At 37.7% G+C, this 15,651-nt stretch overlaps 1 protein-coding gene across 2 annotated transcripts in view; it reads right to left on the bottom strand.

Moving 5' to 3' along the window:
* pik3cd (phosphatidylinositol-4,5-bisphosphate 3-kinase, catalytic subunit delta) overlaps positions 1 to 15,651 on the bottom strand; it is a 35,874-nt gene that overhangs the window by 8,534 nt on the left and 11,689 nt on the right. For both annotated transcript variants that reach the window (XM_055188623.2, XM_055188622.2), the window contains exons 8-15: positions 13,831 to 14,049; positions 8,992 to 9,088; positions 8,652 to 8,782; positions 8,488 to 8,538; positions 6,747 to 6,914; positions 6,455 to 6,576; positions 3,816 to 3,959; positions 3,626 to 3,725 (exon numbers count right to left, since the gene is read on the bottom strand). In XM_055188623.2, coding sequence (XP_055044598.2) covers positions 3,626 to 3,725; positions 3,816 to 3,959; positions 6,455 to 6,576; positions 6,747 to 6,914; positions 8,488 to 8,538; positions 8,652 to 8,782; positions 8,992 to 9,088; positions 13,831 to 14,049 — 1,032 coding nt within the window. The remainder of the gene's footprint in view (positions 1 to 3,625; positions 3,726 to 3,815; positions 3,960 to 6,454; positions 6,577 to 6,746; positions 6,915 to 8,487; positions 8,539 to 8,651; positions 8,783 to 8,991; positions 9,089 to 13,830; positions 14,050 to 15,651) is intronic.

A 15,651-nucleotide genomic window follows, 5' to 3' on the forward strand; every position in this document is an offset into this window, starting at 1 on the left:
GACGAACTTTGCATCAAGCGCCCTCGAAAAAAGAAGTCACCGGCCGCCACTGATACAGATTTACATTTAATGCACCGCCATGTTTCTACAGTTGCCTTAAATGGACAAACTGCTCTACAGAGGGTCTTTCGTCACTACGTTGTCTCAGATGATGACATATTTGTCCTGTGGCGGCTACCGTAGCTTCTCTATGCGTTTTGAAATGAATGGGTGACTTGTAGACTGAGCTGTTGGTTGCAATTCGCAATCTCATGACTAGATGTCGCTAAAATCTACAAACAGCACCTTTAAGACAATAAAGGCCAGATAAGACGACATATAAACGACGATAGTAGCGAGAAAAAGGTGTGGTACACTTATTTTTTCGACTGACCTTATTGCATATTAGGGTGGCCATTCGTGCCAGTTCCGCCGGACACGTCCCGAACATGTTTTCGGGTTCGTTCTCCAGAAGTCGCGTTGGTCTACCACATACGTCATCAAGGTTTAATATTTCAGGTTTAATTTCAGAAAAGCAACCATTACATTTCAAGGTAAGAATGAAACAACAATGATTGTATGTCTTAAAAGAAGTAAATCTTAATTTTCTAATGTATTTTAACTGAAATGTGATGACGTATGCGGTCGAGCAACGCGACTTCCGAAGAACGAACCCGAAAACATGTTCGGGACGTGTCCGGCAGAACTGGCACGAATGGCCACCCTATTGCATATGCATTTCCAGGAGTTTCCCTTTCAGACACAAAATTTATTGGAGATTATTTAAATGACTCACGTAATGCGATTTACTAAACTTTGCGTGTGTGATATTACTGGTATTTGCGCCATATTTAACGTTGAAAAAGCATGTCTTAAAAAATTTTGAGCTTGAAATGGCTGCAATTGTAGCTGATAGAAGGCTTGGCAGAGATCAGAGAGTGCGTGGTACAAGGCAGAGGATTGTTTCCACACGTAACAGTTCGTTTGGAATGCCAGAGGAACGTATTATTCAAAAATATAGTTTGCCAAGCCATGTTATTTTTTATAAAAGAGGAGTCACTAGAAGTCACACAATCCCAGTTGTTTCAAAACTTCTTGTAAACCTTTATTTTTTCTCCAGTTTTCAGTGCACTATGGTTTCATTAGCTGAAATTACACACCCTGCACTTTCCGTTGCAATATCCGTGGTGCTGAACTCAAGCATATCAGGCGTTAGTAGATTGTGTTAGTAGATCACCGCTCTGTTTATTTGCGACCCTGAATAACCTTGGTCATTATGGAAATCAGCTGTTGCGCATGTGTTATTTAATTTGCACCATTTTAGTAAATATTACCACTCCCATCTTCACTTTTTTGGAATTGCGCTGTCACGCTAATTTGCCCGGTTTAAGAAATCTGGCCCAATAAGTCTAGTAATACTATTAAAATAAATAGTAGTTGTGATGCTACGCATGCTATTACAATAAGTGTAATTGGCAAATGATTATATATATTTATATATGCACTATATTGCCAAAAGTTTTGGGACACCTGCCTTTATATGCACATGAACCTGAATGACATCCCATTTTTAGGGGGCGTGCACACCAAAACTTTTACGCCCGCGGCAGGCGCATGTTTTCAATTGTTTCCAATGGAAGCTTTGTGTTTTTCAAATAAGCCAGCAGCTAGCGGTATTCATCCGTGCTGAAAACCAGCGCTCTGTGGTTTTTCCGTGCTCAGCGCTGATTGCCGAGAGTTGAAAAATATTCAACTTTGGGTAAAAAGCTCCGCTCGTCAATGTCAGTTCTCACGCGGCCGTCCAATCACAGTGGAGGAGGGGCGGGACAACGATCACAGCAACCAACTGTCTCACAGCTGACGTATCAGAGCTACCAAAGCGCTTAGCTGAAAAAAGATGGCACTCAGCTGAAAAACAGCTGGCATTCGGCGTTGTCCAGGCGTTTTCAGCAGCGTTTAAAAGTTTTGGTGTGCACAACCCCTTACTCCATAGGGTTTAATATGGAGTTGGCCCACTCTTTGCAGCTATAACAGCTTCAAGACTTCTTGGAAGACTTTCTACAAGGTTTAGGGAGTGTGTTTATGGGAATTTTTGACAATTCAAAAGAAAAGTTTGAAAAATGTAATTTGTCTTTGCGTGATGATATCACATCCGTACACAAAGAAGAGGAGCCGGCCCCTTCATTGCATGTGCTCTGGATGGGAGTGTGTAGCTTGGTTAGAAAACAGTTGCTTAGAGTTTAAACATGCTTTTCAACATCTGAAGGGATTAAATACTGGAGCAAATACAGCTTTCTCTGAACTGGTAAAACATCATTTAGTCAGAACAAACGCTGCAGATATTACTTTACTTCAGTTTTTCCCACAGGCTTGGCGGGGGTAAAAATAGAGAAGTAATATGAGTTTAGATCGGTTGTTTTTGGATGCAGATGTACTAGGATGTACTTCTGTCATGTGGATGTATAATGACAGATCTGTTCTGATGCGGACATCAGATTCATCCGCGCAGAGTAGCGGGGTGAAGCATAGCGCACACACATTACATTATTTCGCAAATAACTGCAATTTTATATTTCAATTGGAAATGGCGAATTAGACACCAGAGTTACGGACTGCAGCTTTAATATATTTTTATGACAGGGTTCCCACACCTTAGTTAACTTCAAACTCAAGGACCTTTCAAGGACTTTCCAGGTCCAATACCCTCAAATTCAAGGACTAAATGTGGGGACACTTTTTAAGTGAGAGCAAGGTTACATCGTGTTACCTTTTAAGATACATTGTTACAATTCCCTTTCGAGGGAACTTGCGCTGCGTCACTGCGGTGACACTTTGGGGACGCCTCCAGTCTGAATGTGTATATTAAATTCAACCAATGGTGAGGCTTAACGACAAATACAGGGTGACACGGGAGCCAGGAAGTATATCGCTATCTGAAATATTGCCAAAGACGGCGTTACAGGGATGCAGGAAGTATGGCAAGGGAGACGCAGCGCCTCGTTCCCTTCTCATGGAACAACAGTTACATACGTAACCCGAGACGTTTTCATGTGTCAAACACAACTATGCAAAAAAACATTTTAGTATGAATCAACATTTGCAAACAGAAGATATTATCCTACACTACACAGGGAAAAATATGGATTTTTTTGGCATAAAAATAGATTCAAGCACTTTCAATGACCTGTGCCTTGCCTAAAAGAGCCAAAGTCAGGAATAAAATGAAATGTCAAAAACTGTGGCGATACGAAACTATTGCCCTGTTTTGTCAGCGACGCTTGTTTAATCGATGACACAAATTTGTAGTGAAACCTTATGAAAACAACTTCACTTGTTACACTTCCACAGTAATGTTAGTATTGCAAAAAAAACATCACCCTTGAACACCAGTCTAGCAGCAGAATTTCAAGAGTTTTTCAGAGGATGTTTATCTTTTCATCAAATGTCGACTCATTTCATGACTAAGCTAAAGTTGACTGTGTGCAACGTCCATCACATACAAACAAGCAGTATTTTACAATTGGTGCTGCAATAGAACTACAGTATGTATTCAGCTACAGTTTTAACGTTCAGAAGAAAAGATATTGCTGTAGGTGATAGAAAAGAAGTTCAATCCTAATTCAAGTCAGAAATGAGACCAACAAACCTGCTTCATCAAGCTCTTAATGTGGTAGATGCTTCCACGGCAGTAAGCCTCCAGAATAAGTCCAAATCTCAAGCTGACAGAGGGTACGTGCATTTCTGACCTTTAGAGAAAACGAAGAAAAATGACACTTAAAGGAGTGAAAGGGCAGTAGGAGCGCAGATCCCTGCAATATTGTAAAGCCATATTTTACCTGAGGTGCCAAAATAAGAAGTGACCTATTTTCTTGCTGGCCAGAGCTCTTTCCAGCAAGAAACTGGTCAAGTCACAATCGAGGTAAGATTCATACTTCAAAACCTGCACCACTTGCAAGAGGTATTGAAAGAGCTCTTCATCGCTGTTGGGGAAAAACACAGTTTTATTTTATTTTTATTTATTTACGGGCTATTTTAATACAATTTATAAAATGTGTCTCCATATGTGAAATTCAAGATAATGTATCATTGGAAATGGAAATTTTGACATTAGGAGTATCAAAGGTTGATTTCAATCTTTGTCGTGGCCTTACTTAGTTTAAAGGGGACATATCATGAAAATCGGACTTTTTCAAGACTTTTGTTTAAGTGCTATAATTTGGTCCCCAGTGCTTCTATCAACCTAAAAAACTTGAAAAAGTTCAACCCAGTAACTTAGTTTTGGTAAACCATTCTCTGCAAGCATGTCAAAAAATAGGTTATTGAAATGTGTCTCCCCTTGTGATGTCAGAAGGGGATAATACCGCCTCTTAATCTGCACTGTCCAACCACGTCACTGCCATTTAGTGCAGAGATCAGCTCATTTGCATTTTAAAGGACACACCCAAAATGGCAATTTTTTGCTCACACCTACAAAGTGGCAAATTTAATATCCTATAATAAATTAAATAAAAATTAAAATAAAATTTGAGCTAAAACTTCGCATACGTACTCTGGAGACACCAAAGATTTATTTAACATCTTAAAAAATCTTTTGTGAAATGTCCCCTTTAATATTAAAGATATCAAGGTTATATTTTACAATGTTTTTTACATTATGTAGGATGATTTATTTATGAAAAAACTGTAAATTGCAAGCAGGGTTAGAATAATAATTCTCATTATCCAGTTGAGGCGACTATGAATTATTATGCAAAATAAAAATCACACACCAGCTACATTTAAATCTCCATTCAACCTTGTTGTTTCTCTAAACACCACAAAATCATGTAGCATGACCGCGTAACATCTGTCTTTAAAGACTTAAAGCCTACTCGGGCAACTAGCATATAATTTCATCAGGGCCAAATCCATCCACATTGGCTAAAATTTTGTTATTCCGACTGAATTTAATCCGATAAAAGTTTACGACAATACAGTTCACATGCTAAATAAACATTGCGATCTGATTAAAATGTTTGTTTACATGTACAGTACTGTGCAAAAGTCTTAGGCCACCACCACCAGCATTGTTTTTTTTTTGTGAAGTTTTAATGTCCATCCATATTTATTTTATTTATCTATTTTATTAAGATACAAATAGAAAATACAGGAAATATGTACAAAAAAATAAAAAATTCAATTTAAATTTCTTCTTTAGGCATCATCAGTGTTTAGTGTGACCTCTCTTGGCACTAAACACATCTTGAGCGTTTTTGAGCATAATGAAGTAAAAAGACGAATTTCTTTAAAATTAGAAATGAGGATTTAATTTTATTTAGGTTTAAGAGATCCTGCAGTTTTCTGCTATTGCTCAAGTGAAAGGGGAGTTTACCCTAAAAAACTTGACACATCAATTTACATTTGTATACAGTTTTTAATACTACATACACATTTCCTGTATTTTCTGGATGTATTCTATTAAATAGACTGAGAAACAATAAAATATGATCACTATAACATTGCAAAAACAACAAATCTAATTCTAGCATGGTGGCCTAAGACTTTTGCAAAGTACTGTACATTTTATATAATCAAGCGCACAACCAGGGTTGCCAGATTCGCGTATCAAAACGATCCCATTGGACATTTAAAACTTGCCCAAAAGCATTTCAATGACCATTCACAGGCTCAGCCCAAATGCCAATAACTAATGAAGAAATCGTTTCATCTTTATCCTGCAGAAAAAACAACAACTGAAAAAGCAGAGGACTTGGCAACGCCACGCTGCACACAGCATATCTCATCAAGTTCACACTTGATAACACTCTTGATAAATGTACAAAGTCAAAGCTGAGTTAAAGTTGTTCTTCAGAAGTTTTCCGATAAAGGCAATGAAAACACAATTTTCGAAAGGCACGACGCTATTTTATTGCTTTATGTAGCCTAATGTTAAAAATACACATGAACGCTGCATAAATGTACAGCGCGTGACCCCATTACCTTAATAATGCGTCTTGCTATTGCCTTGCTACTGCATGTGTCTGTGGCGAGAATTATGTGATACGTTAATATAAAATGTGAACTTGAGCACAATTGTTATGCGACTGTATGTATTTTTGCATCCGATTGAGAAAATACTACGATTCAAGCGTTTACATGCATAGCTTCTCCTGATGATCGCATCACAGATCGGACTACACCACCGCTTTAAATACAATCAAAATTTGCATCCGATCGACCTCAATTGTATTGATTAAGGTGTTTACATGAAGGCATTTCAATCCGATTGAGGCATCAATCTGATTGCAAACTGATTATATGGTTGCATGTTAACGTAGCTATGGAAAATAATATAATGTTGTTTCTTCCATCCACAAAACAAAATGCATGACAGGATCTGCATACACACACAACCTTCACTGTTTTTTAAAAAGTAGCTCAGTAAAGAAAGAGATAAAAGAGCAGGTGTTGATCAGAGAGGTGATGTGCCACCCACCGCAACTTCCTGAGGCAACGGATGGTGAAGGAACGCACGTGAGGGTCAGGAAAACTGTAGTCCAGAAGTTCGAGAGCGTGCAGAGCAGGAAGTTCTGGCCATTTCCGTAACAAACAAACCATCTGAAAAAACAACACCACAGTACTGAGAGGGAGCGTGCGACAGTTTCCCCTTCTTAAAAAGTCTAAACCAGGCAAAAAACACAATGTTGTATATTACACTATCAACTCTAAAATCACACATGCAGTCGTATCACATGAAGCATTTGATCTCAAGCAGTGGTTCATCTCACCTGAGCCACATCTTCGTGTTTATTCCACTTAGTGATGAGCAGAAGTTTGGAAAGGCTTTCTGGGTAGCGCTGCCTCACTTCTGCTCGTAACTTCCACAAAAGCTCTTTTTCGTCCTCAAAAAACTCTGTGTAGTTTTTATTGTCCACTATCTCTTTCAGTTTCTGTTGCTGAGGAGAAACGAGACAGTTGCTTTGTCACCTTCAGCTCTGAACTAATTCATAAAGTCTGAACCAATAAAAGTCTGAGACAAAAATCTGAACGTATTAATTGCTTTAGCCAATCACAACTCACAATAATGCCTTACAAAAAAAATTTAAATCTTAAAAAATTATCAAAACAAATAAACAATAATTAGGTATTGGTCATATTTATAGACGGTTTCAGCAGCAACAACATAAACAAGCAGTTTTTGTGGCCTATACTTAACTTCCATTAAACTTCCGCAAAGAATGAACTTTTAAAATCCTTTAAGAGTAGTTTATTTCTGATAAAAGCAAAATAAATAACCATTAAATTAACTTAGTTTAAATCATAGCTAAAGCATATCAACTAACACTGAGCTAAAATTACTGTGTAATATTAATGTATACAATGTTAGCTACAGATCCTTAAATTCTTGCCTGGCTGCCAAACCTCTCCTCACACAGTGATCCATGCTTTCACCCCTCATCTTAAGAAAACTTTTTTTACAAGATATTTGTCCCAGAGGTCAGTTTAGCCATCAGCCAGGTCGATAAACAAACACAGACCAGAAGTTAAAGGGATAGTTCAGAAATGAAAATAATGTCATTAATGACTTACCCTCATGTCGTTCCAAACTCGTAAGACCTCCGTTTATCTTCGGATCACAGTTTAAGATATTTAGATTTATTTAGTCTGAGAGCTTGCTGACCCTCCATTGAAAATCTACATACGGTATACTGTCTATGTCCAGAAAGGTAATAAAAACATCATAAAAGTAGTCCATGTGACATCAGTGGGTCAGTTAGAATGTGTTGAAGCATCAAAAATACATTTTGGTCCAAAAATAAAAAAATACAACTTTATTTAGCATTGTCTTCTCTTCCACGTCTGTTGTGAAGAAAAGTCACGTGACTCCAGTGACGTGGATGACGTACAACGCGTCTGACGTGTTATCTGGTGCACCCCAGCTGTTTTTTTGTTGTTGTTGTTTTTTGTGCGCCCGGGCTTCGTTTACAGTCTGAGGTGTAAATTTGAAAAAAACTTCGCAAACATGTCTGAGGATAACACCTCATCCGTGTTGTATGTCATCCGCGTCACTGCAGTCACGTGACTTTAGTCTCGCACATGCGCTTTACAACAGACGCGGAAGAGAAGACAATGCTGAATAAAGTCATAATTTTTGTTATTTTTGGACCAAAATGTATTTTTGATGCTTCAACACATTTTAACTGACCCACTGATGTCACATGGACTACTTTGATTATGTTTTTATTACCTTACTGGACATGGACAGTATATTGTACGTAGATTTTCAATGAAGGGTCGACAAGCTCTCAGACTAAATCTAAAACATCTTAAACTGTGTTCCGAAGATGAACGGAGGTCTTATGAGTTTGGAACGACATGAGGGTGAGTCTTTAATGATATTATTTTCATTTTTCGGTGAAATATCCCTTTAAGTTTGCTCCTGACGCACAATTGTAACAACGCTTGTATATCCGATGAAACCGTCTATATGTTGTCTATATAACCGTCTATATACATTTTATGTCTTACCTCTTCTTTTGTAGCAACAACTTTGTCACCGTTAAGACTAAGTTCGTTTAGCTAAAAACAATAAAAAACAAAAACTTAAATTATCAGCATATTAACGTGACACAAGACATATTTTTAAAACATAAATGTATTGCATAAATATGTGTGAAACCACAAAAGGGCACCTTTTCAATTGGTGGATAATACAGTGGGTGTGGTCTAATATTGGGAAAGCGAACCAGGAGACCAGCAGCGCTGTCAATGTTTGGATTTTTCTCCACAGTACCCATAGGATTCAACAGATCACCCTTATCATCTAAAATTAAAGATACAGGCCTGTTAAAACCAAACGGGAGGTCCTGTTTGTATATAAATGACCAGAAATTCAAAATGAGGAAACCAGTTTTGGAAGTAAATTATTCTCACGTACTGCAGAATTCTTAAAATATCAAATTTATGAAAAGTCAGGCTTTAGAAACATGACAAATCTTTTGGTTATAATTTCACTGCGTACGAGTACTGTACCTGGAACAGAGGGCCAAGTGGACAAGGAAAATTCCCCGGTCTTCAGCTGGTCCTTATAGTCAAACACCATCGTGTTCACCCAGGCCAAAGGGCAGTCCTGTGGAAAGAAGGTTCATTTAGTTTATAAAGAAAGTGGATAATGATGACACAAAACATGTACTACACCAGTGGTTTTCAAGGGGGGGCCGCGAGATGGTGCCAGGGGGCCCCAGTTTTATGACATTTTATGGAATACATTAATTTATCATGAATTCTGTGTAATTAAACCTAAAAAATAAGCCTACTAACCAAAAGCACTACTTTTTTAGATAATTTAATGTTTTTTTATAAAAATGTTGAGTTTTAGAACAGGTTTTGTCACAAATTTTCTTTGGGGGGCCGCAAAAGAATGCACCGTACACAAAGGGGGCCGCACGCTGAAAAAGTTTGGGAACCACTGTACTACACAACAGTTTTTAACATGGTACTAGCGGGGGCATCTAAACTCCTTTAAGTTTATAGCGTAAATGACGACGGAATTTTCATTTTTGGATGAACTATCCCTTTTATATTTTTTCCAACTTTTAGAATAATAGCACACTTAAAAAACAACATCTGCGTTTCCATTTGCCTTCAAATTGCGCAAACTGAAAAAGCAAATCGAATGCAGCCAACAATTTGGATAAACTCCCATATCTCGTAAAAAAAAGTTTTTATGCTCAGATGCATTTACAGGTCATCTGACGTGTGTAAAAGTCACATGTTCATTCTTGAATATATTGCGGTATGTTTGGTTGGAAGACAAGACAAAAAAGTGTGTTTGACTCATAGACTGGAAAAAAAATATGGACGTAATTTCTATGACGCCACCCATAGGTTTGTGAAGAGCTTTTTTTGAAGCCAATAGTTGGCAGCATAAATATGTAAAAAGGCTAGATGTTTTACGGCAGAGTCTCTAACGTCATCACCTGGCGGCCATCTTGCCGCAGGGCGCGCGCTCACTCATAGCATTGTGTTTTAATGATGCATGTACCTTGCTCAATTTTCTACCAATTTTCAAACGGTTTGGTTTCTTACAAACGTTATTAACGTGGCTGTAATTATGGATTTTAACATGTTTCATGAATTTTTTGTTTTGTTTTGTTTAAGTATGGAGTGTCATAGGTACATCTTTGACGTTTATTTCAAACCAAACCGTTTGAAAATCGGTAGAAAATTAAGGAAATTATGGTCATTTAAAAGTACATGCATCATTAAAACACAATGCTACGAGTGAGCGAGCGCCCTGTGGTAAGATGGCCGCCAAATGCGAACGTTCCACTCAATTGGCCAGCAGCGTAGGCGAGACATCTAGCCTTTATACATATCTATGGTTGGCGGTGCCTGCCGTCGCCATCTTGGCTGCACGTCACCACGCATCACTTGTGGATAACCAAAAACAGGTAAAGAGGTGGGGCGTGGGTAAGGCTGACCCTACAGTCACATTAGCTACAAAAGTGAGCGACACCAAGCGACATGGGCGTTCCTTGGCTAATATGTAAAAGCAGTATTATCTTGGGTCACTTCAGCGGTATTGTTAAGTTACAAGAACAATGTTTTTGGATTTAAAAGTATTTATTTCTCGATAAACGTAACAAAATATATGAAATAAAATGCCAAACTTATCATATATATACAGAAATACCAATTTTTCACCATCTTGAATTATTTTCTTCGACTCGGCCACAGACCTACGTCACGCTGCCCCTTCACTCCGATTGGCAGTCGCTTTGTCGCATCGCTCAGCATTTGCATAAAATAGCCTTCTTGTCTATTTTGGCCCCACCTTGCTCGCGCAGCACGTCGATAAATTGCAGTTTAATTCACTTTCGTATTGGCTTCATCAGAGAGATTGGAAGGTTACCCCTCGCTTCGACTTCATGTGACGTCACAAGAACCGCCAAGTGCATGACATCAAAATATCGCAAGAGCGATTCGGGAGTCAACTGCTCTGTATGCTTTCGAGTTGCTCCTGTATATTTTGATACAATCTGCATGTCTATGCGGTACAGTATGAAGCTTTGTGGAAGGATTTTGAGAAAATAAAGTTAAAGTTTTGTGCAAATCTTTAAAATCTGTAACTTTGGAAAGGCACAATTTAAATCCTTTGCCTAGAAATTTGAAAATTGCACTCTTGACATTTTATCAACCAACTTCATGAGGTTGATACCTCACTTTGAGATGCTTTTTTAAAGAAGTACTAACGGAGTTTACACCTATTTTTGCTTTAACTGGCTACTTTTTTCATTAGTTGCTCCAAGGCATGCATTTCAAAAACATTTCATTGCTGGTCTGATAATTCTTTTGTCTACAAAAATAATTTCAAACATTTAACCTTAAAGATTTTATTAATGATTTTTAAGATCATAAGAAACATTTAATTCAAAGTGACCCTTAACGTTTAACCAGTAGTGTACCTACAGTACATTTCAATATGAAAATGGTCAGACAGAGATGTTTTTTCCTCTTCTTGTTAACACTTATGTGGACTTCTCCTCTAGTTCGGTGAAAGAGAAGTAATACTGAAAGCAGAAGTGCGTGTATGTGCTGGCGTTGAGCCACAGCAGCCCACCATATACACAAACACACACACACACACACACTTTTGACACCTGGGAATTTCAACATTGCGGCTTTAGTTACACGGCATGCTATTTAACACACAAAAGATGCATGACGGTGAGTTCTGATTTGACTTTAACCAAGTGATCTTTCCTAACATTTACTCACATTAGAGAGGCAATGGACCGCAACATCCTGTTATAAGGGTCTAAAATATTGCATCATGCTACTGTGTGCATAAAAACAATTTGTAGTTTTATTTTAAGTGACATGAGAACGTAAATGACTAAACAAGACACATCTGCACAGTCTAAACCTATATTTATCAACCTTGTTTGTTTTATAAACTCTATGGGGTGGTTTCCCGGACAGGGATTAGTTTAAGACAGGACTACAGTAGGCCTTAGTTTAATTATGAAATATAACTAGTTTTAACAAACATGCCTTACTAAAAACATTACTTGCATTTTGAGGCAAAACAAATGTCAGTGCAAGTTGTTTCAGTTTGGACAGCTCTTACATTTATTTTAGTCCAGGACTACTCTAATCCCTGTCTGGGAAACCGGCCTTATAAGGGATCGTACACCCAAAAATGAAAATCTGTCATTATTTACTCGCCATCAACTTCCAAACCTATAAAAATGTATTTGTTCTGCTGAACACAAAGGAAGATATTTGTAATCAAGAAGGAAACAGAAGCACCATTGACTTCCATAGTAGAAAAGAATACTATGGAAGTGGATGGTGTTCTAAAACTGTTTGGTTACAAAAATTACTCAAAATATCTTCCTTTGTGTTTAGCAGAAAAAAAAGAAATATATACAGGTTGAATAAATGATGATAGATTTTTCGGGAGAACTAAGTAGCCCATAAATAACTGCTGTACGTTTTATATTGATTTTAATGTCTGTGACATTTGAAGGGATAAAAATGCATTTTTGTTTTACAGGTTTAGCGAAGCAAAATCGAATTACCCCTCAGGGTTGGTATATCATGGATCTAAACAACATGGATTGTTTTTTATTACAAATCTGAATCTGTCTAAAATGAAACTATAATTTAATCCTAAAACTTAAAGAAAAACACCACCGTTTTTCAATATTTTACTATGTGCTTACCTCAACTTAGACAAATTAATACATGCCTTTTGTTTTCAATGCGTGCACTTAATCTTTGTACAGCACGTCATGAATGTGTTAGCATTTAGCCTAGCCCCATTAATTCCTTAGGATCCAAACAGGGATGAATTTAGAAGTCACCAAACACTTCCATGTTTTCCCTATTTAAAGTCTGTTACATGAGTAGTTACAAGAGTAAGTATGGTTGCACAAAATAAAATGTGGCGATTTTTTTTAAGCAAATAAAAAATGAGACCTATATTGTATGGCGGAAGAGCACTTAGTTTGCAGCACTTCGACCTCAGCGCGTAGTAACATCATCACTCCTGACTAGTCCACCTCTCGCTCAAACTTCCATCAATATTACTGCGCCAAAGGTCGAAGAAATCCATACTTAGTCGTTTTTAATAGGGAAAACATGGAAGTGTTGGTGGCTTTTAAATTCATCACTGTTTAATGAATGGGGCTAGGCTAAATGCTAACACATTTATGACGCGCTGTACAAAGATAAAGTGCACGCATTGAAAAAATAAATGTATGTATTAATTTGTCTAAGTTGAGGTAAAAACATAGTAAAATATTGAAAAACTGTGGTGTTTTCCTTTAAAGGGATAGTTCACCTAAAAATTATAATTCTGTCATCGTTTTCTCATATCATGTTGTTCTAAACCTGTATGAATTTCTTTTTTTCTGATAAACACAAAAGAAGATATTTCGATAAATGATGGTAAGCACACAGCTGGTTGTAACCATTGACTTAAATGTGAACCGTCAACTGTGCGCTTACCACCATTTATCAAAATATCTGAATTACTTATCACAATACTTCCATAACATATGTTTTTCCTATATGAAAGTCAATGGTTACAGCAGCTGACCATCATTTATCAAAATATCTTCTTTTGTGTTCATCAAAATAATATTTTTAAACAGGTTTAGAACAACATAAGGGTGAGTAAATTATAATTTTTGGGTAAACGATCCCTTTAAGTGACTTGAAACAGCATTCACTATGAATGTGTTCATCAGTCATGCATCAACGAAGCATTATCATTAATAGCATTTCTTTTGAAGCGTCTCATCTCTCGTCTCTCTTTATGTCTGTCTGGTTGCTAAGTGACAGTTTTGAGCTGAAACATACCGCACGTTTGTTCTTCTTCTTGGTAGGGCGCTTCTTGGTCTTTTCGATGACGCCATAGAGGGCGAAACAGAGGCGGCTCATGCGAGGCAGGTCACTAACACTGATGTCGAACACCAGCTTCTGGTCCCATACTGGGTCCGAACAAACGGAGACCTCATTGCTGATCACCACTTTGCAAAGGAGCTCACTGCCGTGAAAAAGGCCGGCCTGAACCACCAGCTGAGAAACAGATTAGAATTTCAGTGCTAAACATACTGGGAATACAGCGAACAAACACAAAAATACAGTTTTAGTGAGAAAGAACTTCCAGTAGACTAAAAAAGAAATAATGCATGAATGAACGCAGTGAATGAAGAAGTGAAAGAGTCTGGTGGGAAAAAAGCTAGCTTGTAGGAGAAAACAAGAAAGTTTTCACAAGAGCTGTATTTTTCAGTAACTAGTAGGTTTTGGGTAAATAGTCCCAAATGATTTAAAGCTGTCCGTCTTACATTGGATTTTAAATTTCAAAATTATATTTGTGTAACAGCTGTAACATAAACAAGCAAAGTTACACCACAACGTAACACATAAAATATTCACAATATAATATAGGTAGATTTTGTGGGAACAGTTATTACATGCAATGTTTATACAGTTGATTGATAAACATATCTTTTGCCCAAAAGCAATTCTTTTTGTGCAAGAATGATTAAATGTTTTAGTAGCTTCTGTAGACAAGACTTGGGGTACAGTATGTGCCGAAAAGAAATACTGTAAACAAACTGAATATAAATATAAAAGCTCAGGCGTCTGTATAAATATGGCTTTACTATAATCGTCTTAATATACCAGAACCATTCGACTACTAAACAACTTACGAGAAACACAAAGAAAGAAAATGTAAACATAGACTCAGTTCAAAAAGAAGCAACTAGGGGTGCACCGATATATATCCACCGATGATGTTTGCTATGCTTCTCAATGAATTACAGTGAAATGCTGCTACATCCAAAAGCCAGAGGGCGCTCTCGTGCAAAAACTCAATATGCGCTGCAGACGAAGAACCATACACACGCAATCATGACCATAGATATGTATAAAGGCTAGATGTCTTGGCAGCGCTGCTGGCCAATTGAGTGGAACGTCCGCATTTGGCGGCCATCTTACCGATTTTCAAACGGTTTGGTTTGTTATAAACGTCAAAGATGTACCTATCTCACTGCATACTTAAACTAAAAAAAAAAAAAATTCATGAAACATGTTAAAGCATCGAGAATTATAGCCACGTTAAAGCAACACTAAAGAGTTTTTGCTCTTTGCTCCCCCTACAGGTTGGACGCAGAATTGTCCATTACCACTGTCGTAAATAATTTAGCCTACTGCAGCAAAGCTGGCTCTGGTTGGATTGTAGGTCTGCCGTAAAGCAAGTTTTTGTAGTTTTCCTCAAACTACAGGACCGCGACCCGAAGGGTGGAAACATTTTTAGTGCGGTTTTGGCCAATAGAGGGCTGCAAAGCGAATGTGAAAGTGCCGTTTACCCTGTTTCGAGTGGATGAACGACTGAAACTTTTTTGGAAGCATTATTTTAAGGTAAAAAAAACTCTTTAGTGTTGCTTTAATAACGTTTGTAAAGCCTGATTTATAGTCGTGCGTAAGTTCTACGGCGTAGGCTATACGTAGCCTGTGCGTAGCTCTGCGTAGCCTGACGTGCACCTCGCAAAAAATTTAACAGCGCGTCAGATCTAGGCGGAACGCAAGCGCTGTGATTGGTCCACCAGAACCCCTCCCATCAGGTAAAAAAACTGCGTCATAGGTATTTCCGTTTGTGACGGTGAAAACAAA

This window comes from Misgurnus anguillicaudatus, chromosome 13, assembly GCF_027580225.2.
Source record: "Misgurnus anguillicaudatus chromosome 13, ASM2758022v2, whole genome shotgun sequence".
Classification (NCBI taxonomy): Eukaryota; Metazoa; Chordata; class Actinopteri; order Cypriniformes; family Cobitidae; genus Misgurnus; species Misgurnus anguillicaudatus.